The 21,102-nt window shown below is 48.7% G+C and overlaps 6 protein-coding genes across 9 annotated transcripts; 2 read left to right on the top strand and 4 right to left on the bottom strand.

The window, feature by feature from the left end:
* Window positions 1–54: 54 nt before the first annotated feature.
* LOC120657592 (2-(3-amino-3-carboxypropyl)histidine synthase subunit 1-like) lies at window positions 55–2,836 on the top strand. Its single transcript, XM_039935946.1, has 2 exons — window positions 55–1,510; window positions 2,383–2,836. Exons 1-2 carry the CDS (start codon window positions 109–111, stop codon window positions 2,412–2,414), a joined length of 1,434 nt encoding a protein of 477 aa, XP_039791880.1. The 5' UTR covers window positions 55–108; the 3' UTR covers window positions 2,415–2,836.
* A 236-nt stretch (window positions 2,837–3,072) lies between these two features.
* Window positions 3,073–9,528, bottom strand: LOC120657593 (alcohol dehydrogenase class-3-like). Of its 2 annotated transcripts, XM_039935947.1 has the most exons (16): window positions 9,238–9,519; window positions 9,089–9,148; window positions 8,788–8,835; window positions 8,368–8,686; window positions 7,913–8,008; window positions 7,764–7,834; window positions 7,237–7,327; window positions 6,535–7,122; window positions 6,265–6,401; window positions 5,859–5,905; window positions 5,442–5,767; window positions 4,837–4,919; window positions 4,685–4,760; window positions 3,825–3,982; window positions 3,557–3,718; window positions 3,073–3,459 (listed from the first exon to the last, which is right to left on the bottom strand). In XM_039935947.1, the coding sequence occupies exons 8-16, from the start codon at window positions 6,572–6,574 to the stop codon at window positions 3,343–3,345; spliced, it is 1,146 nt and encodes a 381-aa protein (XP_039791881.1). In that variant the 5' UTR covers window positions 6,575–7,122; window positions 7,237–7,327; window positions 7,764–7,834; window positions 7,913–8,008; window positions 8,368–8,686; window positions 8,788–8,835; window positions 9,089–9,148; window positions 9,238–9,519; the 3' UTR covers window positions 3,073–3,342. The 2 variants fall into 2 exon arrangements, with proteins under 2 accessions (XP_039791881.1, XP_039791882.1); XM_039935948.1 differs by lacking the exons at window positions 3,073–3,459; window positions 3,557–3,718; window positions 3,825–3,982; ... (3 more) ...; window positions 5,859–5,905; window positions 6,265–6,401 and having other exon boundaries at window positions 6,816–7,122; window positions 8,368–8,444; window positions 8,554–8,686; window positions 9,238–9,528.
* A 478-nt stretch (window positions 9,529–10,006) lies between these two features.
* Window positions 10,007–10,721, bottom strand: LOC120657595. Its single transcript, XM_039935949.1, has one exon. The coding sequence runs from the start codon at window positions 10,620–10,622 to the stop codon at window positions 10,161–10,163; it is 462 nt and encodes a 153-aa protein (XP_039791883.1). The 5' UTR covers window positions 10,623–10,721; the 3' UTR covers window positions 10,007–10,160.
* A 5,039-nt stretch (window positions 10,722–15,760) lies between these two features.
* Window positions 15,761–16,719, bottom strand: LOC120653777. Its single transcript, XM_039931448.1, has one exon. It carries the CDS (start codon window positions 16,717–16,719, stop codon window positions 15,937–15,939), a length of 783 nt encoding a protein of 260 aa, XP_039787382.1. The 3' UTR covers window positions 15,761–15,936.
* Window positions 16,720–17,235: 516 nt separating this feature from the next.
* Window positions 17,236–18,825, bottom strand: LOC120657591 (60S ribosomal protein L37-3-like). Its single transcript, XM_039935945.1, has 4 exons — window positions 18,680–18,825; window positions 18,453–18,588; window positions 17,649–17,750; window positions 17,236–17,519 (listed from the first exon to the last, which is right to left on the bottom strand). The coding sequence occupies exons 1-4, from the start codon at window positions 18,680–18,682 to the stop codon at window positions 17,470–17,472; spliced, it is 291 nt and encodes a 96-aa protein (XP_039791879.1). The 5' UTR covers window positions 18,683–18,825; the 3' UTR covers window positions 17,236–17,469.
* Window positions 18,826–18,869: 44 nt separating this feature from the next.
* LOC120657588 (nicotinamide/nicotinic acid mononucleotide adenylyltransferase-like) lies at window positions 18,870–21,096 on the top strand. 3 transcript variants are annotated; one of them, XM_039935939.1, is made up of 10 exons: window positions 18,870–19,030; window positions 19,118–19,200; window positions 19,315–19,400; window positions 19,483–19,566; window positions 19,687–19,780; window positions 19,872–19,951; window positions 20,089–20,190; window positions 20,281–20,339; window positions 20,442–20,574; window positions 20,677–21,096. In XM_039935939.1, exons 1-9 carry the CDS (start codon window positions 18,969–18,971, stop codon window positions 20,554–20,556), a joined length of 765 nt encoding a protein of 254 aa, XP_039791873.1. In that variant the 5' UTR covers window positions 18,870–18,968; the 3' UTR covers window positions 20,557–20,574; window positions 20,677–21,096. The 3 variants fall into 3 exon arrangements, with proteins under 3 accessions (XP_039791873.1, XP_039791875.1, XP_039791876.1); XM_039935941.1 differs by having other exon boundaries at window positions 20,651–20,990; XM_039935942.1 differs by having other exon boundaries at window positions 18,871–19,030; window positions 19,687–19,771.
* Window positions 21,097–21,102: the final 6 nt, after the last annotated feature.

The raw sequence follows: 21,102 nt of genomic DNA, 5'->3' as shown, positions 1-21,102 counted from the left end.
TTGGGCCTTGTCCTTTCAGCTTCGACTCGGATCTAGAATTGTTGTGTTTCGGCAACCCTCTTCAGAGACTTTCCCATCCTGCCGCCGCCGACGCCGCCTTCCGCCGCCATGGACGCCGGCGACCCGTCCACCTCGTTTGCCCTCACTGCAGCCGAAGCATCTCCACAGAGCCCCACAAAGAGGAACAAGAAGCCGGCCAATCCGCCCAAGCGCTTCGTCCACACCCCGATCCCGCCATCCATCCTCTCCGACCCCATCCTCACCGCCGCTGCCACCTCCCTCCTCCCGGCCAACTACAACTTCGAGCTCCCCAAGACGGCACACCGCATCCGCTCCGCAGGCGCTCGCCGCGTCGCGCTCCAGCTCCCCGAGGGCCTGCTCCTCTTCTCGCTCCCGCTCTCGCACCTCCTCGCGCCCTACCTCGAACCCGACCCCGCCAACGATGTCCTCGTCCTAGCGGACGCCACCTATGGAGCATGCTGCCTCGCGGACCGCCCCGCAAAGGCGCTCGCCGCCGACGTCCTCGTCCACTACGGCCACTCCTGCCTCGTCCCCGTCACGTCATCCCTTCTCCCAGTGCTCTACGTTTTCGTCGAGATCCGCGTCGACGCCACCCGCCTCGCCGCCGCCGTCCGCAACGCCTTCCCGGACCCCGCCGCCGCGCCCCGCCTGGCCATCGCTGGGACCGTGCAGTTCATCTCAGCAGTGCACGCTGCGCGCGAGATACTCACAAATGAGGGGTACCGCGACATAGTCGTGCCACAGGCGAAACCGTTGTCCGCCGGCGAGATTCTGGGGTGCACCGCCCCGACGTTGAAGAAATCTGAGGAGGTGGGGGTGGTGGTGTTTGTTGCCGACGGGAGGTTCCACCTCGAGGCTTTTATGATCGCCAATCCCGGGGTGAAGGCCTACCGTTTTGACCCATTTCTCGGGGTTCTTGTGCTAGAGGAGTATGATCATGTTGGCATGAAGCTGGCAAGGAAAGCGGCAGTTCTGGCGGCAAAGAAGGCCAAGAACTGGGGAGTAATACTCGGCACGCTGGGGAGACAGGGGAGTGTGAAGGTTCTTGACAGAGTTGTGGAGCATTTGGAGGAGAAAGGACTGGAGCACACAGTAGTGCTCATGTCAGAGCTGTCCCCGGCGAGGATGGAGCTGTTTGGGGATTCAGTTGATGCTTGGGTTCAAATTGCTTGCCCTCGCTTGTCCATCGATTGGGGGGAGGGTTTCAAGAAGCCAGTGCTGACGACCTTTGAGTTCGATGTCGCGCTGGGTTACGTCCCTGGGTGGTGGGAGAAGGGCAGTAGTGAATGTGGTAGCAAACACGTTAGTGGGTGTTGTTCAGGATCAGGAAGCTGTGGAGATTGTGATTGTAGTAGTGGTCATTGTTCTAGTGGGGATTTTGGAGGCGACTACCCAATGGATTATTATTCTCAAGATGGAGGTGATTGGAATAGCTGCTACATGAAGAAGAAGCCATCTGTTGGTGAGAGGAAGCCACGAGTTCGGATTGGTATGCACACAAATTCTTAACATTTCAGATGCAGCTTTGGCCTGCCCCATTGTCTTGTTCTTATCCCGCACACTAAAAACTCAGACCATGTCATATCTTGCACCGTTGCACTTAATGTTGGTTAATTGATTGGTGCTTGCATATGTTGAAGCAAACGCTATAAAATGGCAAGTTACAGTGTAATATCTTACTGTTGAATTTTCTGTTGTAAAGTTCTCTTAAGTGATGAATGGTAAATTTTTGTAAACCAACGTCCTTTCCAAAACAAAAGTGCTGTTTATTTGATCTTTTACCTTGGAAAACAGATAGGAACAGCGACTGCGAATCCTTGCAGAAGAAGACTGAGACTTCCAGATTGCACCGCAAGTAACGATTGGCTAGCAACTGGTTCACTAGGAGTATGCAAGAAAGGCAAAAGCACTACGAATTATTGATTTAGGAATGGGAATGGGCTAGGAAACGACATTTCTAAAAACTTTAGTATTACTGAATCCTGCTTATGTGACTGAATATGCCATTCCTGCGAGGTTATCTCTACAATTTGTTGTGATTAGTACGAAGATACATGGAACTATTTTATAGTCTCAGGGAAAGAAAGCACTGAACATCGAGAATTCCTTTTACTTTTGTTAGATCGATGGCTGAGAGAAACAACTTGTTCAGAAAATTTTACCTTAGTCTAATGCCTGCTGACATCAGAATCAGACATTGGATCTAGTATAACCCTGATTCATGAAGTCTAATATTATCTGGATTGTGATGCATATTATTCTTGGTTTAATTTGAAGGTCACTATTGCATGGTAATGTGCAGTTGGAGCTGTTGAGATGCTATTTGGTTGTTTCACGTTAATTTATGCTTTTTTATGGCAGGCAACGGAGTTGAAGTCATGGAGAAGCGATGAAGTCGAGCACTGTTGTGAGGCAGTGAGGCGAATGGAGATGTCGACAACAGCTTTACGTCGTTCAGAAAATTTGGCGCCAGAGTTCAGTGGTGTTGGACACCCAATGCTGTCGCTAGTGGCTAATTACCAGGCTGGAGAAACTTGCCTGTGCCTTCTGGAGTTTTTTTTTTTTAAGATCAGATTATCATCCACCCGTCACCATCAGTTGTAATTTTGCCAGTGCCAAATCTTGAGATAGTCAGTAGTGACTGTATATTACTGTAATTTTGTATTGTTGTGCAATCTTTTTGGCAAACATCTGCCTGATGCACGTGGTCACGCTAGATACGTCAGCTAGATAGTTTATTTGTATCATACTTTTGCTCTGAATATCGGGTTGGTTAGTAAACAAGTGTTGCTGTGTTGGTTCAACCGAAAATAAAGCTTACATCTCCATCTGTCACTGATTGTTTCCTACTCCCTCTGTTCCAAATTGCATATCATTTTGGCAAATGAAGATGCATAGTTTTTCTATGTACGTACATATATAGCCTATGTCTATGCATATAGCATAATCTGTGCATGTAAAATAGCTAAAACAGCCTATATATAATTTGAAATAGAGGGAGTAGGTGACTATCCGTGGTTTACATCTCACATTGTCTACAGACGATAAAATGAGCAACGCTGAATAAAGATCAATTATTAATTCAAGGAAAATTGACAAGCAAAAAATATTTCAGAAACAGCACGTTTGCAACTGAGATACAAGTCGACATAGTAGAACACAGCAGAAACCATCACCAGGGCATCCAACAGAACACATTATTGTAACAGTGGGTTCAGAGGGTATCCAGGTTCCAGGCTAAACGAGGGAAAAGAGTTCTAGTACCAACGACACAATCTAGATTACAAACCCAACATGATGCAAACTGCTTCGCTTAGAAACTCAATCCTGCACTGTCAGCACGCAGCGCAGGCAACCACCTTCGTGCAGCAGGTGGAACGCCTCGTTGATGTCAGCTAGGGTCATGTTGTGGGTAATGTACTCGTCCACCTTGATTTCCTGCGGATAACATTGCACAAATTTGGTGACGGGAGAACAAAAAACTCATGCAGCACTTAATCCAGCAAGTGTTCGGGACTTCAATGTAGTGTAATACCTTTTTCAAGTACTTCTCAACAAGCCATGGGACCTGGCTTCGGCTCTTGAAGCCGCCGAAAGCTGTTCCCTTCCAGACACGGCCAGTCACAAGCTGGAATGGCCGTGTGGCAATCTCCTGACCAGAAGCAGCAACACCAACGATGACAGAGGTTCCCCAGCCCTACAGATGAGCGCACAAAACTAAGGTCAGTGGAAAAAAAAGGATATTTCACTTCAAATGGCTGATAAACAAGAAAAAAATCAGATATTGCAACGAGAATGCTTACCTTGTGGCAGCATTCCAGTGCAGCCCTCATAACAGATACATTTCCAATGCATTCAAAACTGTAATCCACACCACCATCTGTAAGATCAATTAAGACCTGTTGTATCGGTTTGTCATGGTCTTTTGGGTTCACGAATTCTGTAACTCCAAAGTTCTTTGCTGCAACAGGCACAGTGGAAGTAGCAATTAAGACATATTTGGTAGGTATAGACAAGTGGTGTAAAATAATGAATACATAGTCTATATAAATGATAGCTCAACCATCACAACCGCACACCCTTTACTGAAAAGCAATGATTAATAATATAGGTAACTAGTACAGCACATCAAGTTCGAACTTTGAAAGAATACATTTGCACTTGTGGATTATTTTGAGCATTGACAATGTCCTCAGCATGCACCTTTGACCATTGGGAATGCAACATAAGACAATGAAAATCAGGCTCAGAATCAATACGTGTCATTCTATCAAATCTCACAAGTCACTGTAAGATTCAGTAACTGTAGACAGCGATGAATCAAAGTTTCCCTGCACTTTATGAACAAAATGTCTTCAAACTTCTATTGGCTGCTGGTAGATATTACTGTTTACATGGTAGAAATTATCGAATATAGCAATACAAAACATAACCGAGATTTTCTATTGCACATGAGACAAAGGTGGACACTCCCCATTTGTATCAAGCAGCAGAATTTAATAATAGATTCCACAAGTTGCACATGAGAAAAACACTCTAAAATCTCAATGCCTTGAAAACACAGGAATTTGAATTGCTCATTTCACCAGTTGGTAGTTGATAAAAAAAAACATGACAGGAGAAAAAAAGGTTTGATGATAATTATCACAAGAATAAACCATACCAACGTCAAACTTTTTACTATCAATGTCAATGCCAATAATCCGAGAAGCACCAGCTGCTTTTGCACCCTCAGCAACCTAAAATGGAATGCTCAGAAGACAATCCTATTCACCAACTCAGGTTTATGAGCATGAACCAACACGAGAAACTTACTGCAAGTCCAACTGTGCCAAGGCCAAAAACAGCAACAATAGAGCCAGCTTCAACCTTTGCAGTATTCCATACTGCTCCAAGACCTGGATGATTGTACTTCGTTAATATAGACAAACTAAATATTCATTAATAATTATTACTGGTAAAAAAGTAGTATACTGAAAAGTATATAAAATTGCTCAATATGTTGCCAGTAATTCAAACAATGTAACAACATTATGATTATTTATAATTAATCCATTTCACAAAATAAGAACAGGGATTTGCATCATCACATACACAAATGACATGTGAGTTTCTGTTTGAGATCAAAATCAGGGATAACTTGATGAAAACTACGTTAAGAAAAAAAAACTATGCTGACTATTAAATTTCAGGTGTCAACAAGGAAGAAAAAAAAATGCATTGCTAGTAACAAAAATATGCAGCATGACATTGATGAACACAAATATATAACTGCATGCAAAGTTACTTAGCATGAAGCTAAACAACCTGTGAGGCAGGGAAACTATCCTGAGCGGATCAAGGAATCCTCAAAACTTTGCAGTGTGTGAATGGATAAATATGTAGCCTGAATTAGCCATTATTAGGATACAAGAACATACCGGTAGAAACACCACAGCCAAGCAGGCAGACTTTATCTAGAGGTGCCTGTGGGTTGATCTTTGCAACACTTACATCGTGCACAACAGTGTACTGGCTGAATGTTGATGTTCCCATGAAATGGTAAATGGGCTTTCCATTTACTGAGAACCTGCTCTTGAGATCATTCATCATGACACCTGCCCCTGTGGCACTACGAACCTTACCGCAGAGGTTGGTTTTTCCGCTCTTACAAAACTTGCATTCCTTGCATTCTGCTTGGTAACATGGAATGACATGATCCCCAGGCTGCACATCAGTTACTCCTTCACCGACACTTTCAACAACTCTAATGACATAAGAAAAAGAAAAGATGCCCATCACATCCCAACTATTTATACATAGTTGTGTATGAATCCGAAACATATCAGTATGCTTACCCAGCAGCTTCGTGGCCAAGAATGCAGGGGAAGAGACCCTCAGGGTCCTGCATAGCAAATGCAGGTTATTAATACAGTTCTGACATGATCACAAATCTCCTAGAATATGCAGCATGCATCTATTCAACACCAATCCGGTTCAGCATTCTGGAAAATAATCTTTTCCCAAAGGTTACTCTCAGTTGGAGTAACAGTAGGGTCAAAAAGGACAGTAAACAGAGTGAACAGTTTGCCAGTTATTTCCAAAATTGATCTCTATATTTTTTATAACATTATTTCAGAATTGCCAGTTTGCCACTATGGTTACCACTCCTACCAGCGTGAATGAACAGTAAACAGAATTCCAGGAACCCTAGATTGGAAGTAAAAAAAACATGAGTGTGGATTGCGGGGGACGAAGACAAACCTTTCCACTCCAGGTGTAGTGGTCGGTGTGGCAGAGCGCGGTGGAGAAGATTTTGATGCGGACCTCGCCGGCCTGCGGCGGCGCCACCTGCACGTCCTCGATCACGAGCGGCTTGTTCGGCTCGTACGCCACCGCCGCTGCACACACGCAGCAGCCGTTAAATCTCCCCACGCCAGATCAAATCAAACATTGTAGGAGGAGCAAACGACACTGGCACGCTACCACCGCCGATGCGAAAAACCTAGAGCAAGACAAGATCAATCAGGTTACCTTTGCAGGTGATGACCTGACCCTGGGTGGAGGAAGCCATTGCTTGGGTTTGGGTGGTAGATGCGATGGATGGGAGCAGTAAAGACTGGAGAGGCGCAGCGGAGGATGTGGCCGGGGATAATAGGGAGGGGAGAAGAAGAGCGGCCGGCGGAGCAGTGGAGGATTAACTGGGCCGGGCCCACCTGGATTTGGGCTTTCCAAATTATGCGCATGTAGCAGCGCCAAAGACAGATCAGTCCCGAGATTCCATGGAGCAATTTTGCTCCCAAATTCCAAACAAAAGATCCAAATTATTCTATTGGCCTGACCCTCAGATTATTCGAACTCACAATAACTGATGTTTGTTTCTTGTGTACAGAAAATTGAATAGAGTGATACTACATCATACATGCACGGTCCAGTGTCACATGCCACAATGTTGCCGCATTCGAGCATACAAAGGCATCCATATTTTTTAAAAAAAATTGCCAGCTACTCTGACTTGTTGTCGGAGTTTATCTGCTGGGCTAGCAACAGCAGCCCCAGAGCTGTAAATAACGATAGGCCGGTAGAAGTGTAGACAAGAACAAGCAGGGCAACCTTGAGCGACTGTATTAGAAGAAAATGGGATGGGAGCAGTTAGCTGGAGGGTCGAACAGAACTGAAAAACTCAAGGAACTTGTAGTCAGCAGGTTGCTATTTTTTATTTTTTATTTATTTTACCTTGGCCAGCTGCAAGGCATTGTCATTTGCGTACTGCATCGTACTGTCCGGAATGCCTTGCACGCCTTGTGCTAGTTGCCATGAGATAAATCTGGACAACAAAAAAAAAACAAATGTCAGATGTGATTTACTTTCTAATATGAGAGATGCACTAAACAAGCCAGTAGGTCGTTCCAATGATAATGCAAAGTATGTGGGGCTGAGTTCTTTAGATAAATACGGTAAGAACAAAATAGATAAAAAAAATATTGTTGTGTGATGTGCGTGTGTCCAAAATCAGGGGATGCATCTAAACTATCCATTACACATGGTGATGACTAACTTCAGATAACATAGGAGAATCTTTGACAGATAATCATGTCATCATATAATACATCACCACATGAAAGAGAAACATTAATATTATGTCGAACCACCTATCATCCAACTGGCTACACAGGTAAACATGAATTTTTTACCAATATAACTCTAGTGAACTCCAAGTTGTACTTTCAACATAAGAAATGCTGGGCTAGTCTGAATGTTACCCGAAAACCGCTCCTACTGCAGCACCAATATTGGCCTTCTCAGCTGTCAGTTCGAACTCGAGTTCTCCAAACTAGCCAGAGGAAGGGGTGATAATTAAGCTATGCTCAAAGGTCACTTAAGGATTATTAAAGTTTATCAAGGTTCTTACCTTCAGCTTTCTTTTTTCTTTCATAGCCTGAACATCAGATTGAACTACTGGGCGTGTCGATAGTAGCTTACCATTCTTGATCATTGTTTCAGCAATCTACATAAGTACTAGAGATGAATATTACATTTTCACATGCCTCGACCTCGTGGTTCAATCTTTGATAGTGTCCAATACAGGGTAAATTAGCAATGACACAGAAAAAGAAATAATGCTTTGCTAAAGCACCATCACAATGATTTCGAGGGAAAAAATATTCAGAGGTATGATCTGTCGTTAATATGTCCGCTTTGTAGATATTGTTGTCATGTTGGAGTCTACTTTTTTTTTAAAAAAAAAACAATGCTTCTGTGGGACCAATTCGGCATTTGATCCCAGTTCATCAGGTAGTTAGCCAGGAATAACATGACCTACAATAACAAATAGAAGCATGGTAAGAGCGTGAGCAAGTAACTAACCTTCTTGAGTTCTCCCTGGCCGTACTGCCCCATAGACTGAAATTTCCTTCCAGCTGACACGAGCCGCTTGCCAAATGCTACAGTATGTACAGCAAATAGCAAGGAACATAGCCTTCAATCAAGAATGCAAATTGCATCGGACGCGAGTTTTGACAAGTTACAACATCATATGGATGCAGTTCATGCCTGATTTAGCACTGCGCGTCAAGTAAGGCTCCATTGATGGCAGCTGCTTGGCAAGGTTATTTGATGTTGATGTGTCAGCCAACTCCCATGCTTTTGCCAGGTTCAGGAGCAGATCACCAACCTCTTGGCCACACTATCTCCCAGCAGAAATGATTATATAAGCATTGTTAGTGTGGTTAGTGGTTGCACTAAAACCTTCAGTACATCCAATTCACTGAGTTTTTTAGTGCCCACCTCATCAAGAACTGGTCCATTGGAGAGATCAAACGCGGCACCATTGAGCTTGAAGAAAAGAAAACAGGTAGTTGAAACAGTTTGAGCAAGCGTGCTTTGTACTACTAGATATTAGCATTTCAGTGAAATAGACTGTTATATAATCTTAAAAAAGTGTAACTAACTGTTATGATACAATGACAATCTACTGAAATTCTTTCTGTGCTAACAATAATATTTCCCGTAGTGCATAAAATTATCAATGGATTTTATCATTTTGCCTTATGCTGAAACTACATGATGAGCCAAAGTAGCCGCTTACGTCGAGACGAAGGTCACGGGGGAGCTGAGAGAGGAACTTGGGCGGAAGAACCAAGCAGTCCTGCAATCAGACAGCGGATGGAAACAATTGGAAAGCTGAAATTTTGAAGATTCGGATACGAAAAAGGATAGATGAGGACGTCTTCTTACCGCGAGTTCCTGGAGGAGCGGCCGAACAGGCGGCTCCTCGTCGGGGTTGTCGCCGCCGGCAGAAGAGGACGATGTGGAGGCTACGGGCTTGGAGGAGTCGGAAGACACGGCGAGAACAGGATGCTGGGACCGACGTCTCCGGATATGGAACCGGGAGGGTCCGGCAGCGCCGGTGGCGGCGGGAAGGAGCGCTGCGAGGAGTGGGCGGCGGAGGACGGCCGTGGCCATTCGAAACGGCAGCGTGTGTGTTTCGTTTTAGTCCCCTGTTTTCCTTGTTTTTCATTTGCTATAGTTTCTGATATATTTTTCGGGCCGAATAGTCTAGTTCTTCCGGTTGGGCCCACGCTATCTCTTCCCTTCCAATGGAAGCCCGAGGGATCTTCTGGATGGGCAAACAAACACGAGACCAAAAATATATCCCATATATAGGAGTACAATCGATTCCAAAAAAAAAAAAAATCTCATCCAACGGGTCACTGTTAGCAGTATGGTATTTCTCACGCGTGGCCAAAAAAACAAAAGAAAAAAAGTGCCCTGGAAGAACCGTTTCGATAATTAATTAAATGTTTTCATAGCACTCTTAGAGACACCGATATAAAATTCATTAGGGTGGCATCGTGAATTGCCAACTTGAGGGGACAGGTGTTCATCAATCCTTTCGCCATAGGAGGAGAAAGGGCATTCATGCTATTGTTGAATCTTTCTGATTAAAAATTATGCCACTTTTGGTTTTCAAAAAAAAAATTGATGCCACTTTTGTCATGATAACTTTGAGCCGCTCCAACATCTGGAAGCCTTATTATTTGAAGAAGGGGAATGCAGGAATAGGTGTGGCAATTTCGTATCATAAAATCGTCAGCAAATGCAACACTGGGCCCAAATACTTCCTTGGGCCTAAACTACAAGGCCCAACACTCACATTCTCAAGCTTCGGGCTTGAGGATGCCATTGACCACGGACAGGCCCACGACAACCCCGAGCGCCTCGGCGCCGGCGACCACCGCGGCCTGCACCAGACCGTCCCCGGCGAGCTCCGCGCCGGCCACCAGCTGCAGGCCCTCGCCTGCAACCTCGACCGCCTCCTTCTCCGCCTCTACCACCGCATCCTTCACTGCCTCCCCTCCGACCGCCGCGGCCTCCACCGCTGCCTCCTCCGCCTCCCGCACGGCCTCTGCCGCTGCCTCCTCCGCCCGCTCCAGCTTCTTGCGGATGCCGAAGAACCCGATGCCCGCAGCGTTCGCCGGAGGAGCTGTCGCAGCCGCGGACAGCAGGAGCAGGACGGCCGAGCGCCTGTCGAACCGCACGGCGGAGGCGACGACGCTGCCGCGGCCGCGAGCGGGAGGGGCGGCGTGGAGGCGGATGCTGCAGGCGGTGGAGATGGCCATGGTGCCAGAATCCTCCTGTCGCTCTGGCGTGGGGACTGACTACTGAGTGGCGCGGAGGTGTCCGGTGCAGGATGTGGGGGTGGCTCCTGGTCCTGGCGCCGCCAACGAGATCCGGACATGTCACACAACACATGTGGCTCTCCGTTTGCGATGTGTTTTTCTTTCCTCATGTGTCTCTGTCTATGCATGGTTGCCGTTGAATTTTTTTTCAACGAAGCTGCGAATTTTTATTGATATAGTAGAAAAAAAATACAAGACTGCAGTTATGAGAAACCATAGGCAGAAAAATAAGAAAAAAAAAGACTCACCCGGTTGGATTGGGACGTCAACACAGGAGACACCGCAGCTCAACTCTCCACACCTCAACTCTCGCCCGGTTGGATCGAGACATCAACACGGGTAAAACTCAAAAACTGCAGGGCACAGCGCCCGAGCAAGCCAAGATGCCGCGACTACAAACCTTCTCCTGCCCAGAAAGTCGCTGTCGAAACACGATTCCACGTCGAAAGAAGTCGAGGAAACCGGACCGCACCACACCGAGTAGGCCACCACCATGCGGGACCTGTCGCCATAGTGCCGCTGCCCCACCATACACCATCCGACAGAGTGAAAACCACCAAATATGGACCTCTCGCAGACTGCCTCGCCGTCACAACCGCGATGACACAACGCACAGGGGCCTAGCCACACCCGCCTTTGGACCTCCTCCTCGCTCTCGTCGCCTCGCAGAAGACACCGCACGCGGGGGCCTCGCCACGTCCGCAACAGTACTCCGTATCGCAGATCTGTTCCTTAAATCGTTGTCAGGATGATTAATAGTGTTGCCCCGTGTTCCAAGATCCCTCTCAAACCGCCAAACCGCATCCGCCGGGCGACCGCACCGCGTTACACCACCCACGCAACAGCCACCACCACCATACTAGCAGACCGAGTTGTCGCTTGCGCCGTCTTTCGACGATGTACCACACCGGAGTCGCTAAGCAAGGCTGAGCAATCCGCCGCAGTCCGCTGCAAGCCAAGCCGCCCCACGATGTTGGTGCTGCAAGCGCCGCCCTCCGACGCAGTCCTATGCCGCACTGATAGTTGCCAAGCAACGCCAGCCGCCATAGTCCGCTGCAAGCAGACCAAAACCAACATCCATGTGACGACCCCCGACCGTCAACAAGATTTTGGTCACCGCCGCATGAGCTCAGCAACCCCCTTCGAGCTCACCACCTACACTGAGCCACCATGCCAAGCCACCGGCAAACCTTCCACCATCTGCCCGAAATGGGTCTCTACCAGCGACGCCTCCAAGAAGGTAACGATGCCAGAGGCGTCGCCGTCGCCCGTCCAACAAGTGGACAAGGTTTTCACCTAGAAGAATTCGCGCAGAAGGGATGGGCTCCAAGATGACACCCCCCAACAGGAAGAATGACACTCTCGGATGCCATCGTCATCGCCGCCAGCATGAACCTGCGAGACTTTCACCTGAAAATCCCATCCCTAGTTGCACGCCCACACTCCGGCCAAACCATGGAAGTCTTCCCGAGGCCGGCGGCGCCACCAAGCCGCGATGCATCACGTCCAACTCGCACCACCGCGCTGCCCCGTCCGCAGCCACAGAGGCCAAAACGCCGATGCTCCGCAGCCCGCCGCACATCGCCGCTGGTCGCCCCGTCGGCACCCCACGTCCACGCATCAGCTCCTCCCAGCGGGCGCAACTCCACCCCGACCACGAGCTGGCCGAACGTCGGGGCGTAGCCCCCGCCGTGGCCCTCCGCGCGCAGTTAAGCAGACGCAAGGTCAGCCGGAGACTGCGAACGGCGACAGCCTCGTGGACGCCGCATTGGGCGGCCACCGCGCCACGCCTCCAGCCCGCCGCCGGTCCGCCGACGCGAGGACACCGCGCAGCCGGCCCGCAACGCGCGGACACCGCGACGCCGGCGCGCCTCTCGTCGCACAGACCCGCAGATCACCAAGAGCGCCGGCCGACGCCCCCACCTCCCGTCGGCGAATCCAGACGCCGGGACACCGGATCCGCGCTCGCCGGTGCCGGATTCGGCCACCATGCCGGCGCCGCCGCGAGCCGCCCGCACCAGCCGTCAAGACGGCCGTGGCCCCCGGATGCCGGCCCGCCCCGACGCTGGGGACTCCACAAGCCGATTTGCCCCGCCGTCGCCTTCCTTGCCGACCAACGGACTTCCGAAGGCCAGCTCGGGCGACGGCGAGGGTGCCGGAAGGCGGCCGGGGGTTGCTGGGAGCGGCGGCGTGGAAGGCCCCTCGGTCGCCTAGCGGGGGCGACGCGAGGGGCGAGTTGCCGTTGAATTTCAATGAATAGAAACTTTGTGTCCGAATAGTTTGCAGATCACTTCAAGAATGTAATCAGTTACTTGACAGTCCGCGTAAACTGAAACAAATTTGATGGACATTATCCGCATACGATGCATGCACTGAGTTTTGTTGTAGAAACAATTCTCAAATGACGCTATTGTTCACTTCTTCAGCAATAACAAGCCTTTGGCTTATACTGCAACATGAAATGAAATGTCCTAGTAAAATAATTGGACAATCTAATAATCCTTTTTTAAACAAACCATGCAGAGCCAATTATATTAAAAAGGAGAGACAACGTCCTGATTGGGCACAACAATAAAAAACAAGAACACCCGCCTAGTTGAAATAGGACATCAACACGGCCACTCGATTTTACTTAACAACAAGATTGAGATATCAACACGGCTACAATGTAATAATAATCGTGAAGGTATTTTACTATAGTATGTGGACATCCGCCGGTTGATGCACAGGCAAAGATTGTTAGGCCGGCCTCTAAATTTTCACAGAAGTAGATACCGCAGCTTGGTGCGCATTTGGGCACTTGATGAGTGAACAGCATGCGTACCTCCATCTCCGGGCTGCTCCTACTCCTACACAATGCCGGCAAGCTGCACGCTGTCGCAGTTGTACGACAGGTTCCCCAAAGTACAGCTTGGTGATGGTGGTGCTCGGCGCCTCCGACGAGCTAGCCACCGTCGTCCGAGCAGGCCTGGACGACCCCATCTTTATCCTGTGTCCAGCTGCTCTTGCTACTAGCAACTGTCCCTCAGCGACCTCCTCCTCCTCGACACCCGCGGCCTTCTCCTGCAGCACCATCGCGGCGACAGCGAACCCGCGACTACATGGTCAATCAGCAGAAGCAGGAGCCGCCGCTGACCGTCCTGCGCGCCCATGCAGCGGAGCTGCGCACGTCCGCCCGCATCTCGAACGCCTCCCATCCATCATCTCCTCGGACACCCATCGCGCGCGCGCGACACCCTGCACCAGACGGCCCCGACCGTCGCTCCGGCGGCCTCGTCGGAGCGACTCCCAGTCCCACCCGTGACCCGTGTGCTTCCAGGCTCCGTTGCCGTCATCGTCGCAGAGCTCGAGCGTCCCCTTCCCGCGCCACGCAAACGCGTGCGCCGGTGGCGCCCTGCGCCAGGCGACGGACGGCATGAAGCCATGGACCCGTTAGGCGGGCAGGGATTCCCATCAGAAACCTCACCGGCACCCACACGCCGCGCTGGAGCAACTGTGGGAACGTGTTGATCCGGTCGCCGGGCGCGCAGAATGGTAACCGGCGGCGCTTCGGGCGCCTCCGTAAGCCGCGCGCGACGAGGAACGCCGGACATCGGGCGGACGGTATTTCACCTATGGTCCGGGGTGGACGGTAAATGAAATACCGTCCACCCCTTGGCCTCTCCTGGTCGTCAGATCGGCCTCGTATGGCTAAGATCGACCTGACTGGTTGCCGGCAAAGAGGGCGGAGTCCATCGTCCTCGCGCGCCTGATCGCCGTTCCCCGCGCGATGCGCTGCTCCGAGCTTCATCCAGTGAGCGCCCCGGAGACGCCCGGGAAGGCGGTGGGCTAGCTGATGACGTCGTGCTCAGCCTCGGCTCCGGCGGCGGCCTTTGTTCCTCATCACATCACGAGGAAGGAGAGCAGAGGATTGATGCGGAACTCGAGGTCGCGGCCCAGGAGGCCCAGCGTGGCTCCTGCCCGCCGGCCGCCGGCGCGGTTCGTCGCCATGATCACGCGGTCCGGCAGATCCTTTGGTTCTCCCCTTTCCTCGGCGATCCGCCGCCGCCTTCTCTCCCAGACCAGTTGCCGGCAGCGAGTGCGAGATATTTCCACGGTCCTCGCGCGCCTGACCGCCATTCCCCGGCGCGATGCGCTGCTCCGAGCTTCATCCAGCGAGCGCCCCGGCGCCGCCCGGGAAGACCGCGGCCTCGCTGAGGACGTCGAGTTCAGGTGTTCTTGCCCCGGCGGCGGCCTTTTGTCAGGTTTGCTAAGGGGTGTTTAGTTAGTGAAAATTTTTAGTTCAAAGGTCCGATCGATTGTTTGATCAGATGTCGGAGGGGTGTTTAGTTAGTGAAAATTTTTAATTCAAAGGTCACATCGATTGTTTGACCAGATGTCGGGAGGGATTTTCGAGCACTAATTAAAAACTAATTTCAGAACTCGCTTGGAAACCGCGAAACAAATCTTTTGAGGCCTTTGATCACATCATTAGCTCATGTGGGTTACTGTAGCACTTATGGCTAATCACATATTAATTAGGCTCAAAAAATTCATCTCATCGTGTACATCCAAACTGTACCATTAGTTTTATTGTTTAACTATATTTAATATTTCATGCATGTGTTCAAAGGGGAGACAAAAAATTTTTGGCTAAAAAATTTCGGGAACTAAACGGCCCCTAAGATGGTAGCCACATCCTGTCATCTTTATTTTTTTATCATCGCCAGCTCCGCTAATATAGGCCGTGTTTGGGTAGATTTCGTAGAATTATTGTAGCACGTTTGACCGCTAATTTAGAGTATCAAATGAAGTCTAATTACAAAACCACCTTCACAACCCCCGTGTAAATCGCGAGACGAATCTAATGAGGCCTTTGACCGCGTGATTAGAGGATGGTTACTGTAGCATCAATGTAGTAGATCAGCAATTAATTACCGTCATTAGATTCGTCTCGAAAAGTTACACACATCCCTAAAAAAGTTTTGCAAATAGACTTCATTTAATACTCCATGCATGCGAGATTCTCTTCTCGAAAAACGTGCGTGGAAAAAACCAAACACGGCCATAATTAAAACACACCGAGAGCAACATACGGAGTACACAAGAACAAGCACGCGAGCCCTCTTTATTTTTTGAAGTTTTTTTTACATATAATACTAGATAGAAACTGAAGTCCAAAAACTGTGGTAATAAAACCTTAAAAATTTGAACAAATCAAAGACTTTTTTCGGTAAAAACGAGCATGCATCCTGTCCCATGCATCAGTGCTATGTTACCTATCCCACTCGCCGCTGCCGCGGAAGCACAAGCCCCGACCCCATCTCCGGGCGCCGCCGCGTCTGCCTTCCTTGGGGCCCGGCGACAGATCGGCCTTCCACTTCTCGAGTTTCTGCTCGAGCTTCCTCTGCTCCACGGCGGCGCCCTTGGGTTCCAGGTTCCCGTAGTGGTCGATGAACGCCAGGTTGCTTTGGTCCTCGTCGACTTCCGGCTCCTCGCTGCACTCGGCGATCTTGCACAGCGACGCCGGCCTCGTCATCACGAGGTCCCGGACGGCGAACGCGTCGGGCGAGCTGGGGGCGTCGTAGAGCGGCACGGTGCGCGCGCGAGTGGCGTCCAGCAGCGCCACGGCCACGTTGACAATGCCCTGCGGCCGGAGCGAGCGCGGCCGCCGGAGCAGCAGCGCCGCCACCTGCCGGCCGCGGCGGCCGGGGCGCACGAACGTGCTCACCACGATGCGCGTGAGGCCGAGCACAGAGTCGCCGCCCAGGCTCCGGGCGCCGCGCACCTCCACGGTGACCGTGGCCATGTCGGAGCGCAGGAACGCGTCGTCGACGCGGAACAGGAACCGGTCGTTCCACGTGGGCACGGCGCCGTCGGTGCGGTCCACGTCCGTGCGCAGCTTGTGCGCCTCGTCCGCCCACGCCACGGCGTACGTGCGCACCCGGCGGCTGAGGCGGCGCCGGTGCAGGTCCTGCGCCGAGATGACCGTGACCTCCAGCAGGTGGAGCGGCGGTGACCTCAGGGAGTCATTGCCGTGTCCTCCGCCCGCCGACATTGCGCCGGCTGGCTGGAGATGGAGGCGTTGAATGAGACAGGGCAATGATAAAAATTTGGAAGCTCGAGACAAAGTCGGTTAAGAGCAGGGGTAGTTGTAGTAGGACGTCAAAGAAATGAAGGCAAGATTAGGGTGCGCCAGAGCTGGCACCAACGCTGCTGCGAACAAATTTGGCGCGTTCCAGATGGGATTTCCTTTCAACTGTTACCAACAACGCAAGTACCCTCGCTAACAAAGCAATTGAGTTGCACTGGTTTCAACACCGTGAGTAACAGAAACAAGGCGAACAGCCCCGCGCAGCCTGAAATCCTGAATGATGATAAACCAGAGCACAAGAACGCGATGGCCATGCCCACGTATCAACATTACCATCAATGTAATGTAACAATTCAAAGATGTACATCAGACAAACTTTTTACAGACACAGAATGACCATTGCAAATGCGCATTCTCAACTTCTCAAACAACAGAATCATGCACCACCATTCATCATCGGAGTCACAGAAATCATAGCAGTAAACATAACACAACATCACGCAGGCAGATGTAGAGTTAATTCTGTAAATAGGGTGACAACTAACAACACATGGCATGATTCGACATTCGAAACAGTAAGGATTAACATCCAGGATATGAAATAACATAGATAAGCATCGTTTGCCTCTCAATTTAGGAACATAGAAGTAAAGCAACAAAAACACTAGATTCATTGACCCACGGTCCTGCCTAGCATAAGTGGAGAACACACACTTAGTTGGCGCCAGAAGCAGCTCCCTTCTTCCTTGACACGGCCTCAGTTCCTGGTAAGTTTTTGCACAGAGCTAGTTTAGTACAATAATAATCAATGGGTCTTTTTGCACAGAGCTAGTTTATAGTACAATAATAATCAACAGATCACACAGCGTAACAATAGGTGAGCAAGGATTTACCCTCTCTGAAGTTGCTCTTGAACCTCCGGGGCACGTGGCGAAGGTACCTCATCCTCCCTGTGCCAGTAGTCTTCCTCCTAATAGCCTTTATGCTCCAGTTATCTGATTTTTTTGGAAGAATCAAAATAACAGAATCAGGTAATTACATGAAATTTCAGAGAAAATTGCAAAAAGATAGCAAAACATGTGAATATAACCTAATTTACTAGGTCTTCGGAGAGCAACTAATAACGTTGTAGCTACTGAGATGTGCCCACTCCACGAGCATAAAAAATATTTAACATATGTCACAACTTGGAAAAATCATAAAAAACAAAAGAAACTTCTACTAGTAGAGAAGAAACAGTCGTAGCTGAGTTAGAGCCATAACTGAATAACACAATTCCTTGAAAGGAAATATACAAGGATAACATACGTCCACAGACCTAGAGCTCAGTACCACTAGTTAGGCAAGTTTTATGTGACAACACAAGCATGAAGACGATAAGTCATATCCATTATCAGTCTTGTGCCAAAAGGCAGGCAGCTTGGGCATACAGGCGAGAAACATGAAGGTTCAAATTGGTATGGGCGTATACCTGCTTTTATAGGACACTAACAAACCACAAACAAATAACTAATTACTGAAAGATCAAGGCACATCCAGCACTATAACCATGAAATTAGCATTCAGTTTCGTCAAATAGCACACATCCCAAACGTATATCAATCAAAATGAAGCACTCTCGCACTGGCAAATCCCGGGCACAAGCAACAACGGGCCACTGCAGACCAATAAAAACTGAACCAGAGAAGGGATCTTACACTTGCGGATGCGGGCCGCGGGGTAGCCACATGAGGAGCAGGTGCTCTTCTGCAGGTGAAAGCTACGGCGGCCGCAGCGCACGCACAGCGTGTGCGTCTTGTTCCGGCGCTTGCCGAAGCTCCCCGTACCCTTGCCCTGCATTCAACAACAATCGATCGATTAGCGCATCTGATCCATGCGAGAGCTCGAGGGTGCGCCCATGAGAGCTAGTGATGCGATCTCTCACCATTTCGCCGTCGCCTTCTTCGCTAGCCGCCGCCGCCGAGGAGGAGAAGAACTCACCGAAACCCTAGCGAGCGGAGGGGGCGAGCTTTTATAGAGCAGCCGGAAGGGTTAGTCCGCATTGTGGGCCTTAGATGGGCCTAATGCCAGTATGCTTTCTTCATGGGCCTTTTGTTCCGTGACTAACAGGCCCTGGCCCATGGCCCTTGCCCATCGGTGCCGACAAAGCGACGAGATTCTCCTCCCAAAGCCGCATCACACGGCGAGCGCCGCCTGCGACCCTTGCGCCGGCGATGGAGGAGGTGGGAGTGGAGGTGCCTCTCCCGAGGGACAAGCTATCCATTGAACCGAGAAGGTAACGAAAATCTGGCCTTAGTTTGTTTCGATCGCGTGATGGATGGACTCGGCTGTCATCTGATTCCCGAATTCTCTGATGCGGCAGTGACGGAGGAACCCAGGGCGGCGTCGTGCTCGTGGCCACCGGGAGCTTCAATCCTCCCACATACATGCACCTGCGCATGTTTGGTAAGCTTCAAAGATCGAATTTCTGCTGCCTATCAAGTATCGATTGCTTTGGTACCCCTTAAGCTTCTGATTGGGATCGAGCAGTGAAACTTTTCTTCTCCCTGTTTCCTGTAGAACTGGCAAAGGATGAACTTCAGCAGCGAGGGTATCATGTGTTAGGTGGCTACATCTCTCCAGTGAATGATGCGTATAAGAAGAAGGTATTTATTATAGCTTTGCAAAAAGCATATGAAACTGATAATTGCTGCTCTTTTAATTGAGTTCAGATTTAAAGTTGTTTAGGACCTCTTACCGGCTGCTCACCGGGTTCGTTTTTGTGAACTTGCGTGCAAAAGCTCATCTTTCGTGATGGTTGATCCTTGGGAGGTAATTTGATCTTACATGCTCTCACTCATAAGTTTCCTTGGGTTTTGCCATGTCTAACGTAGATATTTGTAATTTTGATATGGCAACAACTCATACATGGTAATGCCTTGTACTTCATAGGCCATGCAGAAAGGTTATCAGCGCACTTTAACTGTCCTCTCGAGAATTCGGAACTCTTTGTGCAAGGATGGTTTAGCCGATCAAAGTATATATAGTGAGGATTGTTTGCTCCAACATAGCACCTCATCTCCTCATTTTTTTCCATAATTACAATCAGTGTGTAGTGAGAAAGAATTTTCTTTCAGGCAGCCTGAAGGTAATGCTTTTATGTGGTTCTGACTTGCTTGAGTCATTCAGCACTCCGGGAGTTTGGATCCCAGAACAGGTAGACATCTTGAACTTTGCTAACAACAACAAAAAACCTTTTGCAACTTTTTTACAAACTTATGATGCTCGGTTTAGTTTCACTTCAGTTTTCATTCTATATCAACCTACTTTGATGACACCGACTTTTGTTTCCAGGTCAGAACTATATGCAGGGACTTCGGTGTCATATGTATACACAGGGAAGGAAAAGATATTGGCAATTTGATAGCCGGAAGTGATATACTGCAAGAATACAAGGTGCAAATTTGTAGTCTGAGGATTTTAAAATGGGATCTGTAAAACTTCTTTACTGATGTTGTTGGTGCTCATTTGTTAACTCCTTTTCAGGATAACATCATTCCGGTCGATGAGATTGTGCCAAATCAAATCAGTTCATCCAGAGTAAGGTATCAGTCTTACAGACATTGGTTTGTGGATAATTTTATGCTATTCATATGAATAATAGTTTTTCGAATATTGAGACACATCTGTGTATGGTTAAATTTCAGAGACTGCATAAGAAGATGCCTGTCAATAAAGTATCTTACTTGTGATGAAGTAATTGAGTACATTACAGAACACAAGTTGTTTACAGAAGCTGAAGGCAGTCACACACCCTTGTGATGATAGTGGTGTTTGGAGGTAATTTGACATACAGTTCTTTTTAATCTTGTAACATATATCATAAATATAGGCAACCCATCATACAATGTATCAGCTTTCGAACATGTGGCTTTGATGCAGGTTTTTACTATCATGTGGTTATATGACTTCTTCGTAATCAACATGTATGGGCTGTGGATGGCTAGCTCCAGATAACATCTGGATCAGGCATGTTGAGAAGTTGTGGAAATTTCATTTGAAATAAAAAAATAAAAGGGGTTACGGACAAAGTCCATGAAATAAAAGGGACTGACCACTTAAATCAAATGTTACTTTGTGGAATTTTAGAGAGTTTGCATCTTTTTTAGTTTGGGTTAAATAGAAAATATTCAGAAGCAAGTGTTATATATTGATGGCATTCTCATTCACGACAATATGATGCTCACTTTTACTTATCAGCCAGTGCCATATGATGTTCCAAATACCAATCATTGTGAACTAGGGATTATGGATATAATATCATGTACTGGCTGATAAATCAAATATGTCTCGGTTTGCACACAGTTA

Source organism: Panicum virgatum, chromosome 1N (genome assembly GCF_016808335.1).
Source record: "Panicum virgatum strain AP13 chromosome 1N, P.virgatum_v5, whole genome shotgun sequence".
Classification (NCBI taxonomy): Eukaryota; Viridiplantae; Streptophyta; class Magnoliopsida; order Poales; family Poaceae; genus Panicum; species Panicum virgatum.
This window is presented reverse-complemented; position numbering and strand designations above follow the sequence as displayed.